We start from the raw sequence: 20,792 nt of genomic DNA on the forward strand, positions 1-20,792 counted from the left end.
CTTATTGGGTCTTTTACTCTATGGCTGTAACACTCCAACACTAGGAGAAAATGGCGTGGGTTCACTGCCCCTAAAGTTGTGTCTACTGCTTAGAACAAAAAGCAAGCCAGAAGCCAAGGAGATTTTCAGGGAAACAATATAGAATATGCAATCAGTCTTATTTTGTGCCTGTAGGGCACCCAAACCAAGGAGCTGCAACTGAGGTACTTCTCATGAAGGTGACTTGATACAAGAAGGAAGACAAAGGAAAGGCAGCGGTGCCTCTTGGGTGGAAGGGATTCTCTTCTGGAACTACCATTATATGCTGAACACTAGATGCTTCTTCTAACAACCCGGCCAAAGAAGTGTTTTCCTATGTCCAGTTTGGAGCTGCAGACATTGAGGCTCAGAGGGGTATGTAACTTGCCTGAGATCACACACAGCCAGGAAGTGGTAGAGATGGGAAGTCAGTCCTATCTGTCTGACTTCAAAGCTTGTGACCTTACAATGTATAAAATGGTAGATACAATGTTTTATATGAGTGACTGGCCCGCACAGAATCTGCAGGGAAAAAAGTACACAGCAACTTATACAGCCCAGTAGCTCATGGTCCACCAGGACGGCCATGGTGTCTGGCCAGCAGACTGCAAGCTCTGCAGATGCGGCTCAGCTCCTTTCTGTCCTTACCCTCAGCACATGGTCAGTTGGTTGGTTGATGTGGCCCTGTTCTTACAAGTACCCAATAAGATATGACACTGTCCTGAGGGGCCAGTTTTGTATCCTCCAAGTAACTAAATCCAAATTAATTTCATGACAAACCCTACAATAAACCCAATCCAAACAGGAAGAAAGTTCTAGTCTAGAGCCACATTCTATGTCCTTATTATTAAATCAGAATTGCAAGAAGCTCACAAAATCTTCAAACTGAGCCTGAGAAACTGAAGGTAGACATAAGGAAGAACTTCCTATGCAAAAGCGCCTTTACACCCTAGAGTGAGAGAGAAAGAGAGATGAGTTTCTTTCCCTGAAAATGGGACAGACATCTCCTTCGTATCTGGGCCAGAGGCAGGCGGCTGAACAAGGTGCCTCTACCCAGCAGCCACAGCTAAAAGCTGGTCCCCTGCCCTTCCCCAGACCCCCACACGCAGATTCTGCTACTGCCCTCCGTGACCCTTCCTTGTTTGGCAGCTGTTCCTAGTCTTTTCACAGAGGGATGAGCAGCTGACAGGGGTGTGGAGCCGGGTGGAGGGAGTGTTTGCTCAGGGCTTTCTGGGTGAGGGAGGCAAGCCCTTCACACATTCAGCCCTGGGATTAAGGGATCCTGAGGGCTTCTGTCACTCTCAGCTCCAAATCCGCTGTGTGGTGTGGGAAAGTGCTCCTGCCCTCCCTGGCCAGGCAGGCACCCTCACCCCATTCGGTCACCCAACTTCAACTGCCCCACCGGGCCTGAGTCATTCTTGAGGAGCCAGAGCCAATATGGGGATCGGAGATTCTGCAGAAAAGGGCCATCAGCGTTTTAAGGAGAGGCCAGTGAGGGCAATGAGAGGATGGGCACTCCTAAGAGCCAGGCATGCGGGTCTGTACCCAGGGGCTCCTCTTCCCCCAGGCCAGAGAGCTGCCCCTGCTGGCCTCCTACCCCAGGCATATACAGGCAGGGGCTTCCCGCATGTTCTGGCAGCAAAAGCACCCTCACAAACAAAATCACGTGCACAGCCTCATGAGTAAAACAGATAAGGAGAGATAATCCAGTTGGTGCAGAGGAGGGGACCATGATACTTCTCACCTACTGACCTCCCCCTGCAGCCCTGAAAGCAGCCCTTAGGGTCCTCAGTTTGGAAACCCCTGGGTCTGAGCCATTCCCATCCTTCGACAAGTATGTCTAAGCAGCACATTACTGTTGGTGGGCCCTCCTGAGCTGCAATATAATCTCTGAGGTTTTTTTCCATGACAATTAAAAGTTTCTATTGTTCAGTTTTTGAGCCCTAAATAGAATTTTTTTTGAGACAGGGTCTCCCTCTGTCACCCAGGCTGCAGTGCAATGGTGCAATCACAGCTTACTGCAGCCTCAACAGCCTCAAGTGATCCTCCCACCTCAGCCTCCCAAGTAGCTGGGACGACAGGTATGCATTATCAAACCCAGCTAATTTTTGTATTTTTTTGTAGAGACAGAGTCTCACCATGTTGCCCAGGCTGGTCTTGAACTCCTGGGTTCAAGCGATCCACCTGCCTCAGCCTCCACCTCCCGAAGAGCTGAAATTACAGGCATGAGCCACCACATCTGGCCTATGATCTCAGTAAAACTGATTTTTGTTAACACTGTCATTAAGTTACCATGGCTTTGGATAAATTCTTCCCCTTCCTCAACCTGTTTTCTTATCTATGAAATAAAAAGTTTGGAGTCGATTGCATCCAATGCCCCTTTTAGCTCCGGCACCCCCTCCTCTCTATTCCTTTTTCTATATAAGCAAAATAGTGGTTAAGAGCTTGGGTTATGGAACCAGATTACTTGGATTCCACACCTAGCTCTGCTACTTACTAGCTGTGTGACCTTAGGCAAGTTACTTAACCACTCTGCCTTATTTTCCTTCTAGGCAAAATTAGGATGATAATAGTATTTGTATTACAGGCTGCTGTGAAGATAATCAGTTAAAGGCTTCACAGCAGTGCTGGCACACAGTTGGCACTCAATGAGCATTAGCAAGTATTCCTCAAAGTGTTGTACATGGGGTGGGCTATACTCCATCTGTCTGAGAAGGGAAGCTAGAGACCACCCAGGCTGGTGAGGCAGAGCTGACCCTAAACCGCTAGGCCTTTGTGTTCCTAAGCTGGAGGTTAGAGTTTGGCTGAAAATCCCTCTGCTGGCCTTCCACAGCCCTGGAGGAAGCTTTATCAGAACTCTTCGGGGCTCCTCTGAGGAGGACGGGGTGATCAGGCCTGAAGAGTGAGGGTTGCATCCCAGCAACGGCCAGGAGCCCTAAGGGGTTGGCAGCACTAACGTTGCCAAGGAAGGGAGCAGTGTGGTGACAGCCTCGGGTCGGGCCGACTGGTTTGGTAGCAGGGTGGGGAAGGCCTGAGAGTTGCAGGGCTGAGAGGCCAGCCAGTTGGGGAATCACTTGGGTACAGCTTGAAGAATGGGGTCCAGGCTCAGAGTAGAGAACTGTGGAGATGAAGAGGAAAGGAGGTGATATCAGGAGACACACGGAGGAAGGAGCAGTAAAATTTAGCAAGTGATGGAGGCAGGAGTAGGACAGAGGTAGCTTCCAGGGTCATGGGACAGAGGGCTTGAAATTGCAGCCCTGGACACTACTGACCCGCCTCTAACCAGCAGGATGACTACAGCATGAGAGTTCACTTCTGTGAGCGTGAATCGCCTAACCTGTAAACTGGAACACCATATGCCCACTGCTGGACCCAGGGCTGTGGTGATGGTCACAGGCAAAGTAATGTATTTGTAAACCACAAAATCCAATTAAATGTGGATTTTTCTTGCTGACTGGATGTGGGGGCTGAGAGAGACATCACTGAGGCCAAGAGGATGAGCTGGGAATCCAGAAGTCAGGGAGTGGGGAAGCAAAGAAACCCAATTCCCGGAAGGGCCTCCATAAGCCAGATGCTTTACACATGTTCTTATCACAACCTACTTTTACAAAGAAGGAAACTAAAGCTCAGAGAGGTTAGGTAACTTGACCAAGGTCACACAGCTAGTAAGTGGCAGAACATGGATTTAAACCCAAGTTGCCTAGTTCTGAAGCCTAAGATCTCTCCACTGAACAAAGCATGCCGTCTGCCCCTACAGAGTTAGTGGGAGGCTGAATGGGCACCAGGGGGTGGCTGGGTAATAGGCAACCACTCAGCCAGGTCTGGCCTTGAGCTGCATACATATTCCCTCTGAGCTTCAGTCTCCTCTTGTGAGCCATGTACAGCCTTGGAGTGGCGATGGTATCAAACTAATGTACCTAAGTAAGCATGGCGATTGGGACGTAGTGAGTGTGTGATTGTTGCTGTGTCAGGCATCAGGACATTAATCAATGGACACAATTTCAGTTCCCCAGGCAGGACAGACTGCAGCCACAGACAGCTAGCTGTAGTTGTACCATTTATTGAGACACAGACAGGGAAGGGGGGTGTGGGTAGATTCAGGGAGAGGGTGGGTCTGGTGGGGGACTGGGGAGGTTGAAGGGTCTTTGGGGACCACTCTCAATTTCTCTCTCTCCAAATGGCTTGGGAAATTCAGCCTCCTCTCAGTGGTCAAAAGATCACCCCCAAGTCACCCAAGCACATCACTCAAGCTGGCAACTTTAACCTCCCCTCCCACCCTATTGCAGGACCAAGAAAAAAAACCTGAGTAGATTTGAGTGCTTTCCAAGATGCAAATAGTCTGGTATGAAAACACCCTGGGTCTGAGGTCCCCTGGCTGTTCCTGCTTCTGAGAAAGTTACTGGAAAGGGCAGCAGAGGTGGGGTGAGGAGGGCAGGGAGAGGATTGCAGGGGCCCTTGCAGGGCTCAGTAGCTAATACCTCCGGCTGGACGTCTTGACCGTGGTGGTCTTCCGCAGGATGGAGGTTCCGCCAGAGACTGGCCCTCCCTTGACGGTGCTGTAGCCCACATTTGTGCTGAATCGACCCTTGGTGGCCCCCCCATTCCCACCCAGGGCGATGCCACCTCCGCACACAGTGGTGGAGTTGCCAGTCACAGCTGCAAAGCAAAGGGTCTGGATTAATCAGGGTGGCTGTGCCAGGAGAGGGCTGGGGGACACCCAGAAATCAGTGGAGAATCAGAACAAAATCAGGCAGCAGAGCTATGGGAAATGGATAGAGAAGCCCAGTACTAGGACCCTCTGAACCTGTCTCCAGGGGCTCGAATGGAGGAGAGCAAGCTTTAGGACAAGGACAGGTTGCATAAACTGAGCAGAGTTCTGGGGCCTGGCCAGGGGTGGAGCAGGAAGCGGGGAGTAAATACTCACAAATGCTGACTGCACTGGGACATTCTCCAGACATCCTAGGGGACACAGAAAGGCCGGGAGAGCAGTCAGTGGTCCCTGGTGCCCACATGAAAACCCTCTCCTTCCCTCTGCCTTTACGTTGGATCAACTCAGTGGATCCTGATGACAAGACCAGGAAACGTGAGAAGTATGTGTATAGCGCTGTGCCCAGGTCCAAAACCCGATGCTGCAGAGAAGGCAGAGTCACCAGCAGGCTGTGCCAACTCCCATCCTCCCCTTTTCTTTCCTCTCTCCCCATGTGGGCTATGGACAACATCCCTGCCCCAATGGCAACAAGCCCACGACCAGACAGAGCTGCCTAATTTCTGCCCACTTTCTCTATTTCATGCCTTTCCTAAGGACAGAAATGGTGGATTTTTTTTCCAAAGCTTCCACTGCTGGTGGAATCTGGTGATAGAAGAGGAAGTTCCATTCCTACCGGGCTGTCAGCCACAATAAGGATTAACAAGAGTTGTGCCAGCCAAGGAAAGGAGTGACGGAGGCAGTGGGCACAAACAGATTTTCCCCTAGCGTGAGTCAGGATCTTGCTCCCTGGTTCCTCCCTCTCCCTCTTGACCCCAGAGCAGACTCCTCGGGCTCTCCCCCAGGGCAGGCCTGAGCAGCTCTCTGGGTCGGGCAGGAGGGGCCACCACCTGCTCTCCTCGCTCTCCAGCAGCTTGCGGTAGGTGGCAATCTCCACGTCCAGGGCCAGCTTGACATTCATCAGCTCCTGGTAGTCACGCAGCAGCCGCGCCAGGTCCTCCTTGGCCTGGTGCAGGGCCACATCCAGATCCCCAAGCTTCTTCTGAGCATCCTTGAGCGCCAGCTCCCCACGCTGCTCCGCTTCCTCAATGGCCGTCTGCAGCTGCTGACACTGCCCAGCGGGGAGAGGTGTTGGAAGCACCCTCCAGGGTCATCCCATTCATCTCTCTGCCCTCAAGCCATGAAGGCATCATGATTCCCATATCCCTGCCCCCAACCAACTGGGAAAGAAAGAAGAGAGAAGTATTCATCTGAAGAGATGCTATTACACAAGCAGGATCAAGTAAGGCCACTGGGAAAGTCCTCACTGAAGTCTAACGTCAACCCCTCCTACTGCAGATCAGCCCAGTGCCTCAGAAGAGATGAAATAAATAACAGAGCCTGATTAGTAACCAAGTGCTTCATTCTAATCTGTGGAAGAACCCACACTTTTCAGCCGTCCTCAAGATGGAGTCGGCATCAGCATCTGTGACCTGGCCCCTTGAACCGTCTACCTTCTGTTCTGACCTCCTAGAGATGGGATGGATCAGTCTTCTTGGAGAAGGTTGTCCCACCTGCTCTACCACTCATATACCGTGTGACATTGGACAAGCCCCTTCCCTCTCTGGGCCTCAGTTTCCCCCCTGTAAAAGGAGCCTGTGATCAATGGCCTAGCATTCTATTGTGTCCATCAAGAGAAGAGTAGGCCTAGCCTCTCGGGATGACAATGAGAAGGCCCTGCCAACACCAGGCCAGACCCCCCAGCCCCCAGGTAGAGTCTCACCTGCTTCTTGGCTGCATCTACCTCCCCCTGCAGCCTCTGGATAGTGCGGGTGAGCTCAGCAATCTCGTTCTTGGTGTCCCGCAGGTTGTCCCCATGCTTCCCAGCCGTCACCTGCAGCTCCTCATACTGGGGACCAAAGAAGTGGCAGTGAGCTTTCAAATGGCCCCAGCCCACTCTCACAGCTGGAGGCCCCATGCAAGTTGAGTATATCTGGTCCCCCGGACTCCAAGAGTCCCAGAGGCCCAAGCCTCTTACGATGGGAGAAGATCTGATCAGACCCCAGGCCTCACACCTGAGCCAGCTATGCCTCTCACCTTGGTCTGGTACCAGGCCTCGGCCTCAGCCCGGCTCCTCTGGGCAATCAGCTCATACTGGGCCTTGACCTCAGCGATGACGCTGTCCAGGTCCAGGTTGCGGTTGTTGTCCATGGACAGCACCACATTGGTGTCAGACACGTGGGTCTGCACTTGGCTCAGCTCCTGAAGAAACAGAGACAGTTGCCACCAGCATCCGTGCTCCAGGCCCCAGGAAGCATCAGGGGGTGAAAGACAGGTAGCATCAGGAGGCCTGTGCTCTTGTCCAGGCTCCAGCCTAGAGCAAAGTCACAACTGGAAAGACCTCAGTCTCCCCAGCTGTAAAATGAAGCTCCCATTTTTACAGACTTCATTTATTTTTGTGGGTTTGCAGGCTTCCAAAAGATTAGAGAGGGAAAAGAGAATATGTACTCCCTGCACTACCACTGATGCCCGGCACTGTGCTAGCACATTCACTAACCCCTCTAGGCCTCAGGACACCCTGTGCGGCAGGCGGGCCCATGGCAGGCTCACAGGGTGCCCATGGCAGGCTCACAGGCAGGCCCGCGGCAGGCTCACAGAGTGCCTTTGTGCAAATTGGGGAAAGACACCCCTTCAGGTGGAAGCAGCACATCCAGCACCAGCCGAATCACCAGCTGCACCACCATCCACAGTGGCCCTGACCGTGGACATGTGAGGAAAGAGGTTTGGAGAGAAGTGATGCATCCAAGGCCACCAGGTCCAGGGTGGGATCCAGCCTCGGACCAGTCAATTACACCACAAAGCCCAAGTGGTTTCCTCTAGAGCACACGGAAAGGTATAGACTGTCATGATGTTCTTGGGCCCTCCTGTTTTTAGAACTATCGTCTTTCACACATAAGTAGGCTTCAGGATGCTGTGAATGGCAGGTTAGGTGATGGGGAGTCAAGGGTCTCTGTTCTGGCCTTGGGACCAGCTGGATCACTGGTCCCACGTGGGACTCTGCCTCCATCTCTCCCATGGTCCTTCCTGCTCTGGGCTGCCCGAGAATGCCCTAAACAAATATCTCATTCACTCAGTACTCCTCAGAGGCTCCCTGATGGGTGGAGAACCTTAACCCTAAAACCCAATACCTCCCATATTCTGGTCTTGTGTCCATCCTTTCTCAAACACTGGCCCTTCGTGGCAGCCCAGGGAATTATAATAGAATAATAATAACAACCCTCGGACGCTGAGCATCACTGTGGTTCAGGCTCTGCATTAGGCACGTGGCAGGTACTAACTCATTACATGCCCTTTTCCAGTAGCACAAAGAGATTAAGTAACTTGCCCCAGATCACAAGCCAGTAAGTGAGGAGCTCAGTTTCAAACCCCAGGAGTCTGACTTTAGAAGCGAGAGGACATAGACTAAAATAGAGCTAGGCAGGAACAAAGAGAGACAAGGGGTAAAGAGAAATACCAAAGGCAAAACCAATATCCATACTGATGTGGATGCAGATTGTTAAATTAGATTGTATTTCAAAAAGTGGGATGAGGAGGTTAGAGACACAATCAATCCAGTCACTACAAAAACTTGTGGTTTTTGGAAAGATATGAGTTTTGGAGATAGACAAGCCTGAGATCAAGTCCCCGGCCTGACGTGCACTGGCTCTGTAGCTGATGTAGCAGCTAAGACTTGCGATGCCTCAGTTCCTTCTTCTGTACCACGGCCTGATCATACTTTCTTCCTGCAGTGGTTGTGGGGCTTAAGATCCATGTATGACCCATGGCATGTGCTGATTTAAGTGCATTCTTACCTGCCCAGACTTCTCTGAAGGCCACTGGAGGTGCCCATAAGGCCTATCTGTCACAGATAAGATTGTGTTGTCACAGCTGCCTTGTCTCCTTCCCCACCAAGATGAACTGTCAGCATCATCTTGAAGCATCCTGCCCCTGCCCTCCCCAACTCAGGGTCTCTCTCCAGCCCCATGTCAGAGCATAGTCCCGAGGAAAATCAACCCGAAACTTCTAAGACAAGGAGGCAAAAACTCTCCACTGAACAGCATCAAGAGTGGATGAGGTGATGCAATGGTCTTGCTAGACCAAGGGGATAGAAAGGTCAGGCTTGGCCAGGTGCAGTGGCTCACACCTGTAATCCCAGCATTTTGGGAGGCCAAGGTGGGCCGATCACTTGAGCTCAGGAGTTCGAGACTAGCCTGGGAAAAATGGCGAACCCTGTTGCTACAAAAAATACAAAAATTAGCCAGGCATGGTGACGTGTGCTTGTAATCCCAGCTACTTGGGAGGCTGAGGTGGGAGGATCGCTTGAGCCCAGAAAGTTGAGACTGTAGTGAGCCGTGATTGCACCACTGCCCTCCAGCTAGAGTGACAGAACAAGACCCTGCCTCAAAAAGAAAAGAAAAGAAAAGAAAAGAAAAGAAAAGAAAAGAAAAGAAAAGAAAAAGTCAGGCTTTCCAATGAAAGGGAGCTCATGAAATCAGAGCAGAAAGAGCTCTGTGAATCGCTAAGGTGTGTGTCTCCTTAGACACCAGGGACTCTAAGGGGGAAAGATAGTGGAGACGTCTAGGTAAGGGTAAAGGGAGCCAGCAGGCAGAAGTGGCATAACCGGAAGAGGGACTGGGTTCCGCAGACACCCCAGGCCAGAGAGAGGCCACCATGGAGGCTGCCTTCCTGCCCCGTGAGACACCCAGTGATAGGTGGTTCACTGCCCAGATTGCTGTGGGATCTGACTTGGCCAAAATCAGACCATGGCATTATTGAGAGCCATGCTGGTTCCGTGACTGATTGAGCCCATGAGACAACAAGGGAACAACTGTACTGGCCTTTGTTCTCACCCCACTGAGGCACTGCTAGGCCGTGAGGACCTCTGACAGGAAAGGGCCCAGGCTTGGTCTCTACTTCTCCTTCCCTTGCCTCCTCCTCACCTAACTGTGCCCACACACTCGATGTGGGCACTCACCACCCACTGGTACCCAAGCACCATGCTCCTTCACGCCTCTGTGACACTGCACAGGCTGGGCCCCAGGCTGCAAAGTCCTTCCTGCTCCTTCTCTAGAAGTCTAGCCCCTCCATCAAGATCCAACTCAGATGTCATCTCCCTCGAAGGCTTCTGCAGCCCTTCTAGGAAGGGTCAGCCACAGCGTCCCCATGTGCCTTTGCACCTGTGCCTGTCCCCCACAGCTCTCATCACCTGATAACCTGTCCCCACAAGAGCTGAGACTTTGTCTTTGTTGCTATGTGGAAGGTGTTCAGTAAATGTTTGTTAAATAAACAAGGCATAGCAATGGAAAGGAATGCTGAGTGTGCCAGCTATGTGCCTTAGACCAGAGAAAAGCCAAGTCCTAAACAATCAGAGAAGAAGAGGAGAGAGAATGGAACCTAAGGGACCACAAGGAGGCCCCAGACCATGAATGACCATCAGTGACCCCGGCAAAGTAGAAACTGGGGAAGCACCTAAAAACTCAGCATGGCGGCCCAGAACACTTCCCAGCAAGTTCCATCCAGACAGGCCATGCAGAGATGCTGGAAGGCAAGCAGTCCAGCCAAGGATAAGCCTGGGAAACAGCAAAGTCAGAGGACAGATGCTGTTAGATGAACTCTAGGCAGGAATAACACGGAGGTCCCTTTGGGCTGATTCCTACAAAAGATCCAGGAAAGGCCAATCGCTCAGCTAGCTGCTTTGTCATTTGCCACTTTTCCATCAAGAACAAACCGGTCATCAAAGTGGAAAGCACAAGAAAAATACTTGAGAGGAAATGGGGACCCAAGACAAGGAAGGTGAGAGGCCTTGGCCTTGTTGGAGATCACAGGGATCCAGGCCGGAAGAGCATACACTGAGAGGCTCCAGGGACTGCCAAGGGGAGGAATGCCTGGTCATCCTTGAGAGATATGGAGAGGAGGAGACCCCAAAACCCACAGTAAATGGCCTGATTTTCAAACAGGAGAGATTTGGAATTCTTCAAATAAGGCTGACATCAACCTCCTCCAGACCCATAGAATGAATTCCTAAATGTGTGTGGGAGGCATGAAGCCATCATAGGTTCCCTAAGGAAAAGTGGAACCAAGTGGATTTAATTTTCCTTCATGATTATAATATTAAACTGCTAAAGGTCTGCCATGGACAATGTTTGACCAAGCCTTTCATAGCATTCTTGAAAGAAGACAGAAAAATGTGGTCCAGGTAAGAGTACTGTTAAGGGAATTTTAAAGTAGCTGAGGCTATTTAACCACAAATTATTGATTAACAGACATGGAACAGTCTGTTAACAGTCCCATGGAAAATCACCACTGAAGACCCACAGGACTTTGTTTTGGGCCCTGATTGCCTTAACATGTGTATCAATGATTTACACGAGATGCTATCAAATACCTACACTGAAAGTTTATCCCATCTGCAGATAACACAAAGCTATGCATCACTAATACATTGGATAAAAGAATCAAGTTACTCAGAGCCCACAGAGCTCAAAATGTTGGGATGACACCACAATGGCATTTCATAGGAAAGAAAGGGAATGGTTAACTATGCCACTCAGTTTCAAAATTCAGCTACCCAAATACAGGAAGTTGGAGGAGAGTAGATGTGTGCCTCATTTGAAAGGATTTATGTGAAAAAGTCCAGGAGGGGTTCTAAGAAGCCAACATTGTGAAATGACTTCTAAAACAACACATAAACTAGTGCACTATTAGGCTGCATCAATAGAAGTTTGTATCTGGAATCTCCCTCCCCATCCCTCTATCCTCTGAATACTTTACTCACATGCCACAGATTTTTATCCTCTCATCATCGTGACTTCTAAAGGGCTGTCATGTGAAAGGCATAAGTCACATGGAAGACAACTGGATATGTGCAGCCCAGAGAGCAAAGTCAAGGGCAGAAGTCATGAGAAGGAGATCTAAGTCCGTGCTCTAATAAAGTTGTTCAACAATGGCAATGCCTGCCCTAAAAAGTAGTGAGCTCCCTACCACAGCAAGTGCTTGAGTAGAGGTTACATATGATAGGGATATGTCAGGGATATCATAGAAAGTGTTCTTGCACTGGATGAAAGGTTGGTCTTGAGGTCCTGCGGACCCTAAGAGTCTATGATTCTGTGGTCAATTCATGTTAAGTTCCACCCTCTCACTGCAGTCTCCAAAGCCCCCTTGTCTCCTGGAACCCCTCCTGGATTCTTTAATCTACCCACTACTCACCTTCTACTCCAATCTGGAATCCCAGTCCCTCCTGTCTGCCCATTCCTGCTCCCTCATCCCTTGCTCCATTACAAACTGGGCAGGAGGGGGCAATATAACAGTGACAAGAGTCAGACTTTGGAGTTCAAGAGCCAGATTCAAATTCTAGAATGCTTCTTCCTAGCTATGTGACCACAAGCAAGTAATTGTGAGCCCCAGGGTCCTTGACTATAAAATGGAGACAATAATAGTACCTGCATTATGGGGTTATTGAGAAGATTATGTTAAAAGCTTGCCCCAGTGCCTGGCCCATCAAAAGCACTTAATACGTGGAAGCTAATATTAATTAAAATGTCATGGTTTTAGGCTGTGTGCGGTGGCTCACGCCTGTAATCCCAGCACTTTGGGAGGCCGAGGCGGGTGGATCACCTGAGGTCAGGAGTTCAAGACCAGCCTGGCCAACATGGCGAAACTCCATCTCTACTAAAAATACAAAAATTAGCCAAGCGTGGTGGCAGGCACCTGTAGTCCCAGCTACTCCAGAGGCTGAAGCAGGAGAATCGCTTGAACCTGGGGGCAGAGGTTGCAGTGAGCCAATACTGTGCCACTACACTTCAGCTTGGGCAATAGAGCGAAACTCCATCTCCAAAAAAAAAAAAGTGTCAAGGTTTCATCTTCCACCAATGAGGCTGCACTGGTGAATTCAGGTCAGACCTCCATTGAGAACCCCCAGTGCTGTTTATAACGTATGCAAACTCTCCCTGCCCGTTGGCCACCTCACCATTTCATAGAGTTGCTGCAGGAAGTCAATCTCCTGGGTCAAGGTGCCTACTTTGCCATGCAAATCCATCCGGCCCATGTACGCTGCATCCACATCCTGGGGATGAGAGAGCAAGACACAGCCTCAGCCCCCAGGGATGTCACCTCCTCCCGAATCAGCCCAGTACTCTGGCAGCCGAAGGACCACCTCCCCCACCCCACTCGGCTCACCTTCTTGAGCACCACAAACTCGTTCTCCGCAGCAGTGCGCTTGTTGATTTCATCCTCGTACCTGTTACACAGGGAAGACTCAGGCCAGGCTCAGCCTGGCTCTGCCTTTCAGGCATGGTACCCACTCAGCTTTACGGAAGCCCTGATGGGTCACTCACTGGTCAAGAACACCTCTGAGGAGCAGTTCTTTAATGTAGCCAACCAGTGAAGAAATGTGGGGTCTGCCTTGATTCAAACATTCCCTCTCCCCACCCCATTTTAGGGAAAGAGGCACAGAACTTGTGCAATAGTATGGCAATCAAGAGCTGCCATCTCTTTGGATCCAAGCCCTTAGGAGGCTTTAGAGGGACAAGTGAAGATGTGTCAACAGTGGCTGACCTTTACTGTCACTTTCAACAACACGGTGTCATTCAAACCAGCTAACTCCTCCCCAACCACTTTCGATGAGATTTTAAGGCTTAGAAATTGCCATGGTCGATTTATGCGAAAAGTCTTTTTTTTTTTTTTTTTTGAGACGGAGTCTCGCTCTGTCACCCAGGCTGGAGTTCAGTGGCCGGATCTCTGCTCACTGCAAGCTCCGCCTCCCGGGTTTACGCCATTCTCCTGGCTCAGCCTCCCGAGTAGCTGGGACTACAGGCGCTCGCCACCTCGCCCGGCTAGTTTCTTGTACTTTTTAGTAGAGACGGGGTTTCACCGTGTTAGCCAGGATGGTCTCGATCTCCTGACCTCGTGATCCGCCCGTCTCGGCCTCCCAAAGTGCTAGGATTACAGGCTTGAGCCACCGCGCCCGGCCGCGAAAAGTCATTTTTAAATGTGCCTTAAAGTTATAAATATACATATCAACCAATTATAATATATAAACCTTATTTGGAGCTTGAGTCAAACAAGCCATATTTTTTAAAGTTATGACATGTATGGGACCACTGGAAATTCAAAACTGGCTGGATATTTAATTATATTGAGGAATTATTGTTTTAAAATGTATTAGATGTGATTATGGCACTGTATGTTTTATTGAGTCATGTAGAAGAACTACATTCATATATGCAGATATATGAATATAACTTGTAAAATATTAATGAATGAAATGACAAGATGTCTGGGATTTGCTTCAAGACTACAAGGGAGTCAGAACACGTAGAAAAATGCAAAGTTAAAAAACAAAAAAGACTACACAGGAAGAAGGGAAGTGGGGAGGTGTAAAAAATTGGCTATGAGCCTATAATGATTAAAGCTGGGTGACAGGAACATGGGGTTCACTATACTATTCTCCCTACTTTAAAGACTTTTTAAAATTACAAGCAAACCTGCCAATTCTCCAGATGGCAGCAGGTGCTGGACCTGAGCACCTGAGGGATCCAGCTCTGTCTGTGTGTCCCCCAGGTGAGCCTGGGACCCTGGGAATGGGGTGGCCCTCTCAGCAGGTTTCCCACTGCCCCTCCTCATTCCCACATGGCCCCTCCTGGCCTGCTCTCCTCACTTGTTCTTGAAGTCCTCCACAAGGTCCTGCACATTCCTGAGCTCTGAGTCCAGCCTCCCCCGCTCGCTCTGAAGTCTGTCCAGCGTGCTCCGCATGCTGCCCAGGTAGGCCTCAAAGAGGGGCTCCAGGTTGTTTCTGGTGACACCCAAGTTCTGGCCCTGCTCCTGCAGCAGTGCCCACTTGGTCTCCAGCACCTTATTCTGCTGCTCCAGGAACCGCACCTGAGCCAGAGCAGAAAGGGTGGGCTGACGTCATCCTCCGGTCACTAGAGGGGCCAAGGATGGGGTCCATTGCCACCTCCCCTCCTAGGCCAGGGCATCATAGGGACACTGCAGCTGCACCTACACCTTGCTGTGGGGAAGGGTCCTTAGGGGAACAGACTGCTGGAAATGACCGTCCCATCTGATGGAAAAAACTCTAACAAGTTAATAAGCACAAAAGCCCAGCTCAATAGCAGTACCAATTTACTAGTTGGTAACCTTGGTCGAATCATTTCTCTCTGAGTCTCCCTCTCTCACTTGTCCTGCGTAAACTGGACTAGATCTATGTTTCTGACCCCTAATTCTGCATTAAAATCAACTGTTTAAAATGTAAATCAACTGTTTAAAATCACACACTTTGGGAGCCTGAAGCTGGAGGAGTGCTTGAGTTCAGGAGTTCAAGACCTGCCTGGGAGACATAGCAAGACTGTCTCAACTAAAAATCAAAACTACTAAAAATCTCTACTAAAAATTAGCCAGGTGTAGTGGCATGCGCCAGTAGTCCCAGCTATTCAGGAGGCTGAGGTGGGAGGATCACTTGAACCCAAGAGATGGAGGTTGCAGTGAGCTTTGATTATACCACTGCACTCCAGTCTGGGAAACAGAGCAAGACCCTGTCTCAAAAAAAAAAAAAAAAATTAAGAAAATTGGTGAACTGGGTGAAAGAGTATATAGGAGTACGTTGTACTATTCTTGCAACTTTTCTGTAAATTCCACATTTTTTCCCAAAAAATAAACTTTTTAAAAAAATACCGATGTATGGGCCCTTCCTCTATAGACTCAGAAGGAAGCTTATAGTGTGGGTTTAACAGGACCCCCAGGAGTTTTTGACCCAGCTGGGGTTCCAAGACAATCTCTCAGACCTCCAGCTCCCAGGCTGTGATTCTGCAAGCCTGGGAAAGGTTTTGGCTTATTTGGCCGCTGGGACAGTCCCACAGGAAAACCAAAAGTCACTAGGGGAGAGGGTGAGGAGGCAGGCAAGACGGCTTGCTTCACATTCTGTCATCCAGTCTCTCCAGGTCCTACCTCCACAGCACCTGGGCCCCAGTCACATGGCCCGGGAGCACCATGCAGCAGGTGTGCCTATCGGTGAGCAGTAACACCTCTTAGTGCCAAGAACCACGGAGTCCAGGGGCCTGGTTTCCAGTCCTGCCTCTGACTCCAACTCCTTGTATCATCGTGGTCAAATCACTTGAGCTCTCTAGACCTCAATTTTCTCATCTCAAAAATGGGCACAATATCACCATTTCTGACTCTTCATAGAAGCACTGTAGGTACCACAGCAGAAAAGAGATGTGCATGTTCTTTGGAAAAACACAAATCACTGAACCAAGGGACATTTGTCTGCCAGACCTTCCCCATCATGACCCACGTCCTTGGCTCAGGATCGAGGAGGACAATGCCAGCAAAACAGACCAGGAAATCCCAGCACAAGTGCTGCCTCCATCCATGTGGAGCAAGGGCAGGGTTCAGGACACGCCTATGGGCAACAGGTCAAACTCCACACCCCCAGAGCTTGGTGACCTGACGACCACCCTCCTCATTGTCCACCCCAACCTGAGCCTCTTCGCTCAAACAGAGAGGAAAAAAAGGAGAAGCGAAGGGGAGCCTTCCTCTATGACCCCACCCACACACAACTGTGTTCTGATCACATCTTGCCCTTAAGCCTCCTCCAAGCCTGAAAGAATGAAAAAAACAGGGCTCCATGTCCTTAGCCTTGAACAACTCTTTCAACTCCTGAGCCATTGTTTCCCCAGCTGTAAAATGACAAAAGGCAATGCGGACCACCCCGCTAAGAGGAGCAATGAGGACCATCCATTTTTTGATGATGAGGTAAGGCTACTGTGTAATCAATCGTATTAATCATGGTGGTAGAATAGGCTTCAACACAGGCAAGGTGGGCTTGGCAAACAGGACTCATGAGTAGACTGGAGACTCCCCCGCACAGGCACAGCAAAGACCTGAAGGTTGCCTCCAGCCACCCACGTCTCGGCATCCCAGGCTTAGACGGGGAGAGCTCCAGAGCTCTGTCAACAACCACCCTAGTACAAGGGGGCTATAGCAGCCCTAGCCCAGCCCACCCTCTCTTAGAGGTCCCGCTTCTTCCCCAAGAGCTCCCTTCCTCCTTCCTGCTTGGCTCACCTTGTCGATGAAGGAGGCGAACTTGTTGTTGAGGGTCTTGATCTGCTCCCGCTCCTGAGTGCGCACTTGCTGGATCTCGGGGTCTATCTCCACATGGAGGGGAGTCAGCAGGCTCTGGTTGACGGTGACCTCCTGGATACCCCCAGGAGGACAAGCAGGCCCGAACGTCTGCTTGCCAGCCCCCTGTCCTGTAAATGCCCTGCTGCCAAAGCCAAAGCCCCCCAGAGCCCGCCCCGAGGAGTTCCCTCCGGCCACACTGACAGAGATACTCTTGTGGCCCCCCAAGTTATAGAGGCTTCGGCTGCCAAAGCCACCTGTGCTGGGGCCACAGCGGGCCCCGCCACCACTGCCACTGTTCCGGGACACCGTCACTGAGCTGAAGCTGGTGCGGGCCTGGGACCCACCCCCTCCACTGGCAGAGTTGGAGCTGAAGCCCCCTTTGATGGAGTATGTTTGCCGAGAGACAGAGGACCTCATAGCTGCAGAGAGGCCAGAGGGCAGGACGAGAGGGCAGGAAGGGAGTGCCGTGAGCTGCTGGGCCACTGTGGGCTTTTTATCTTTTCCCAGCTGGGCCGGCTCCCCAGCTCCACAGACACTCCTGCCCCATCGCCCCAGGGGGAGAGGGAGGGGTCTCCCCCAGCAGGAGGGAGGGGCCCCCCTGATTATCACCTGTGCTCCAGAGCTGGGGCTGAGCTGAGACTGTCTGGGGCAGGATGCCACCTTCTCCCCCTACCCCCAGGCTCTCCTTGGTTGGCACAGGATGATACGGGCTCCCACGGCCACCCCCACCACCCAGTGGCTGCCTTGCTGTCCTCCTACCCAGCCCCAGTGGCCGCTGTCAATAGAGCTCTGTTCTATGGGGTTTGTCCCAGGCCCCTGTTGTAAGCTAAGGCTGCAGGGCCTGGGGCTGTGCAGGTGGTAGGAGAAGGAGCATTGAGCAATGGGCTGCCAGAGGGAGCATCCAGGCCTGCTCCCTTGCCACCCCCAGCCCACGGCCCACCGTTCCTCACAGGTCCAGGGTGGGTGACACAGGTGACAGGGTGAGAGTGGGGATAGCCTGTGCCTCTGCCATAGAGCGACAGAGCCTTCTGGGAAGTGAGCCTGTGCAGGCAAAGTGAATTCAAAGACAGAAAGAGGGTCCCTGGCCAACCATGGGGGCAAGGCACTTGATCAGGAGGTAGAAAAGGCCTGGGGTCCTCAGGCAGGGCCCAGAAGCCTGGGAGCAAAGGACCCTCTTATGGAGGCTGAAGAGACAGCAGGGGATTTAACCAATACCTGAGATCCCTGACCCTCTGCACCACAGCAGAGTCCCCACAGAAAGGTTTGGCCACTTTGGAGGGAGCTGGAGGTGGGCTGAGGACACAGACCACCCTGGGTGGAAACAGGCACAGCTCCAAAAGGCAGGTGTTCCGAAAAAGCCCCAGGAGGCCCATGCAGAAACCCTGTCACTCCCATCTTCCCCTTATGCAGGAGCCCATGTGTCTGATTCAGAGGGGCCAGTGGAGCTCCTTAAATCACCTCATATGGTCGCCCCCAACTTCCTATTCACCTCAGTCTGCTGGGACCAAACAAAGCCCCGAGCAAAGATAGAGACGTCAACTGTCAGGGGCAAGGGGTGATTGAGGAAGTGACTTTAGACACTGGCCCTCCTCACCCCCTTCATCTCTCAGCAAGAAGATGGGCTCAAAGTGAACCGAGACTTGCCTGAAAAAAAAGAGCGAGGACAGCATCGTTGTGCTCCCCACCCCCACAAGATGAGCAGAATGACCAACCAGCCTGTGTCCCCAGGATCCCAAAAGAGAGGACATGGGACTGCCATGGAGAAGGCTTGGCCTCCCTCAGCCCAGGGAGGGCAAGTGAAGAGACTGCCTGCTCCAGGACCAGAGGGAGCTGTGGGATCTTCTCCTAGGGCCCCTGGGAGGCTGTAAGTGGCTCCCAGTTGCTTGAAGAAGTTGAACCCGGCTCCCACAAGGAATGAGAGTGACAGCACTTGCAGAACTAGTCCCTTAATAGCCAAGAGGAGATTTTGGAGTTAGGACACTGGGCATTTGAGGAGCCAAGCCGAGCCATCTCCCACACTGAGCTGCGTGTCCTGGGGCAACTCGCAACTTCTCTGAGCCCCATTTCCTCCTCTGCCTATAAGCAGGGCCCTCCATGGAAGCCCTTTGGAAAAGCGATCCCTGGATGAAGCCACCACTTCCCACTGACCTTTGTTTCCTTTACCCAGGCTGAGATCACTTTCTCAGCCTCCTTTATCTCTCCCTGGGCCGTGTGGGAGGAGGAAACAGTCATGAGTGGGCCCTAGCCTCCAGGATGTGGCTGTGGGCCCCCTCTGAGTCACAGGACAGCCAGGCTGGTGGGAGTGAGAGGCAGTCAGTAAACACAAGTCTCACCTCACCCCAGACACTGACACTCATGCCATCCCTCGCACACATTTACCAAGCTTGCTCTCTGGGCCAGGCTTTGTGCTGGGAGCTGGGGACAGGTGCACAGGGCCCAGGGCACACTCTCATGGAGCTCCCGGCTTGCTGCTTGAAGACAGCCTCCCTCCCACCCAGGCTCACAGTCCAGGCCCAGACAGAAGCCTGGGAGGCCACTTTGCCTCCACCAGCCCTCACAACTCTACCTTCAGACAAGACATGCAAGCTAAGACCTTCTTTCTGCAGCCCAGGGAGGAGCGGTTTCCTCCCCTCCTGCCCTCCACAGAGAGGAAGAGCTGCTGCACACTGCTATACTCATTACTGAGGGGCTGCATCTCTGGAGACTGTCACCTGCCCAGAGTCCCTCCCTGATGGCAGGACACAAAAGCAGAGGGGAAAGAAGGTTGCTGCCGCCAAAGGGAGGGGGCAAGACAGTGGATACTGCCAACCTAGCACCTACCGTGGGCCAGGCTGGGTGCTGAGCAATAAGAAAGTTACAGGAACAAAGGAGCCTCCAAAGGGTAGGGCTTTCTGAGCTAATTATCATCATTTTTACAGTCAGCATTTACTCAGCATATACTATGAGGCAGACAGTGGCCTGGGCACCATCCCTGCAATGGTATGTTGAGTCTCCACGATGGTGATGCTCCATCTGCCTCCCTCACGCTCCATTCTCCACCCTCCTCTGACCCTTGTGGGCTGCTCCCTGGCACTCTGGCTTCCAGTTGGGTTGACCAAAGGGAGACACCAGCAGGAGATCAGAGGGAGGAGAGGGTTCAGGTGCTTCTTCCCAGCTCCCTCCCTACTTCCAACCCCTTCAGACCACTGTCTGGGGTCATGGCTGTGTCTCCCCAAGATTACAGCTTCTGCCGCCTCACTGCTTCTCTTGACCTTCAGCTCTACATAAGGCGACCAGCCCATCTTGATTTTCTCAGGACTGCCCAGCTTTAGCTCTGCAAGTCCTCTCAGTCTTGGACACACTGAGAGGGTGGACCTCGCTCTAGGGGTGGTAACAGCTTCCCCCCATTGCTGGTCCCTAGCCTCTCCATCCCTGTTCCCTCAGCCCTACCTACACCACTGTAAGTAATCCTTTCGTTAAAGTCAGTTTAGACCTCTCAGGCCCTCACTTCCAAGATGACAAAGAAAAGAAGGAACAACAATTACGCCCACGGCCACGTGCAGCCTATTCACTGCACAAACTGTACCTGACATGTGCCCGAGGGCAAGGCCATTAAGAAAGTCTTCATCTGAAAATGTGGTAGAGGTCACCACCGTCAGGGACATTTCCAAAGCGAGTGTCTTGGATGTCTGGGTGCTTCCCAGGCTGAATGTGAAACTGCATTACCATGTGAGGGGAGCCGCTCACAGCAGGCCAGGCAGGAAGCAGCCTTGTGAAGCCCAGAAGGACCCAACACCCATATCTCGATTCAGAATGGCAGGTGCTGCCCGCAACGTCTGCCAAAGCCCGCGTAAGGGGCTGAATCCCTCAGCACTAAAGAAAGACTATCCTCTGGGAGGTGGGAGAAACGGAAATTATACTTTTTTTTTTTTTTTTTTTTTTTTTTTTTTTTTGG

At 51.5% G+C, this 20,792-nt stretch overlaps 1 protein-coding gene across 2 annotated transcripts; it reads right to left on the reverse strand.

Annotated features, from left to right (window-relative positions):
* Window positions 1-4,065: 4,065 nt before the first annotated feature.
* Window positions 4,066-17,304, reverse strand: KRT79 (keratin 79). Of its 2 annotated transcripts, XM_025403080.1 has the most exons (9): window positions 16,799-17,304; window positions 14,397-14,617; window positions 12,917-12,977; window positions 12,708-12,803; window positions 6,800-6,964; window positions 6,486-6,611; window positions 5,614-5,834; window positions 4,943-4,977; window positions 4,066-4,674 (listed from the first exon to the last, which is right to left on the reverse strand). In XM_025403080.1, exons 1-9 carry the CDS (start codon window positions 17,273-17,275, stop codon window positions 4,490-4,492), a joined length of 1,587 nt encoding a protein of 528 aa, XP_025258865.1. In that variant the 5' UTR covers window positions 17,276-17,304; the 3' UTR covers window positions 4,066-4,489. The 2 variants fall into 2 exon arrangements, with proteins under 2 accessions (XP_025258865.1, XP_025258864.1); XM_025403079.1 differs by having other exon boundaries at window positions 4,361-4,977; window positions 16,799-17,302.
* Between the last annotated feature and the right edge of the window lie 3,488 nt (window positions 17,305-20,792).

The sequence above is a fragment of the Theropithecus gelada genome, chromosome 11, assembly GCF_003255815.1.
Source record: "Theropithecus gelada isolate Dixy chromosome 11, Tgel_1.0, whole genome shotgun sequence".
Taxonomy (NCBI): domain Eukaryota; kingdom Metazoa; phylum Chordata; class Mammalia; order Primates; family Cercopithecidae; genus Theropithecus; species Theropithecus gelada.

Coding starts and splice junctions, on each gene's coding strand:
- KRT79 (XM_025403079.1), bottom strand. CDS start 17,275: ATGAGGTCCTCTGTCTCTCGGCAAACATACTCCATCAAAGGGGGCTTC. Junction 12,978..14,396: donor GTGGAGGACTTCAAGAACAA/GTGAGGAGAGCA, acceptor CCTGTGTAACAG/GTACGAGGATGAAATCAACA. Junction 6,612..6,799: donor AGGCCTGGTACCAGACCAAG/GTGAGAGGCATA, acceptor TTTGGTCCCCAG/TATGAGGAGCTGCAGGTGAC.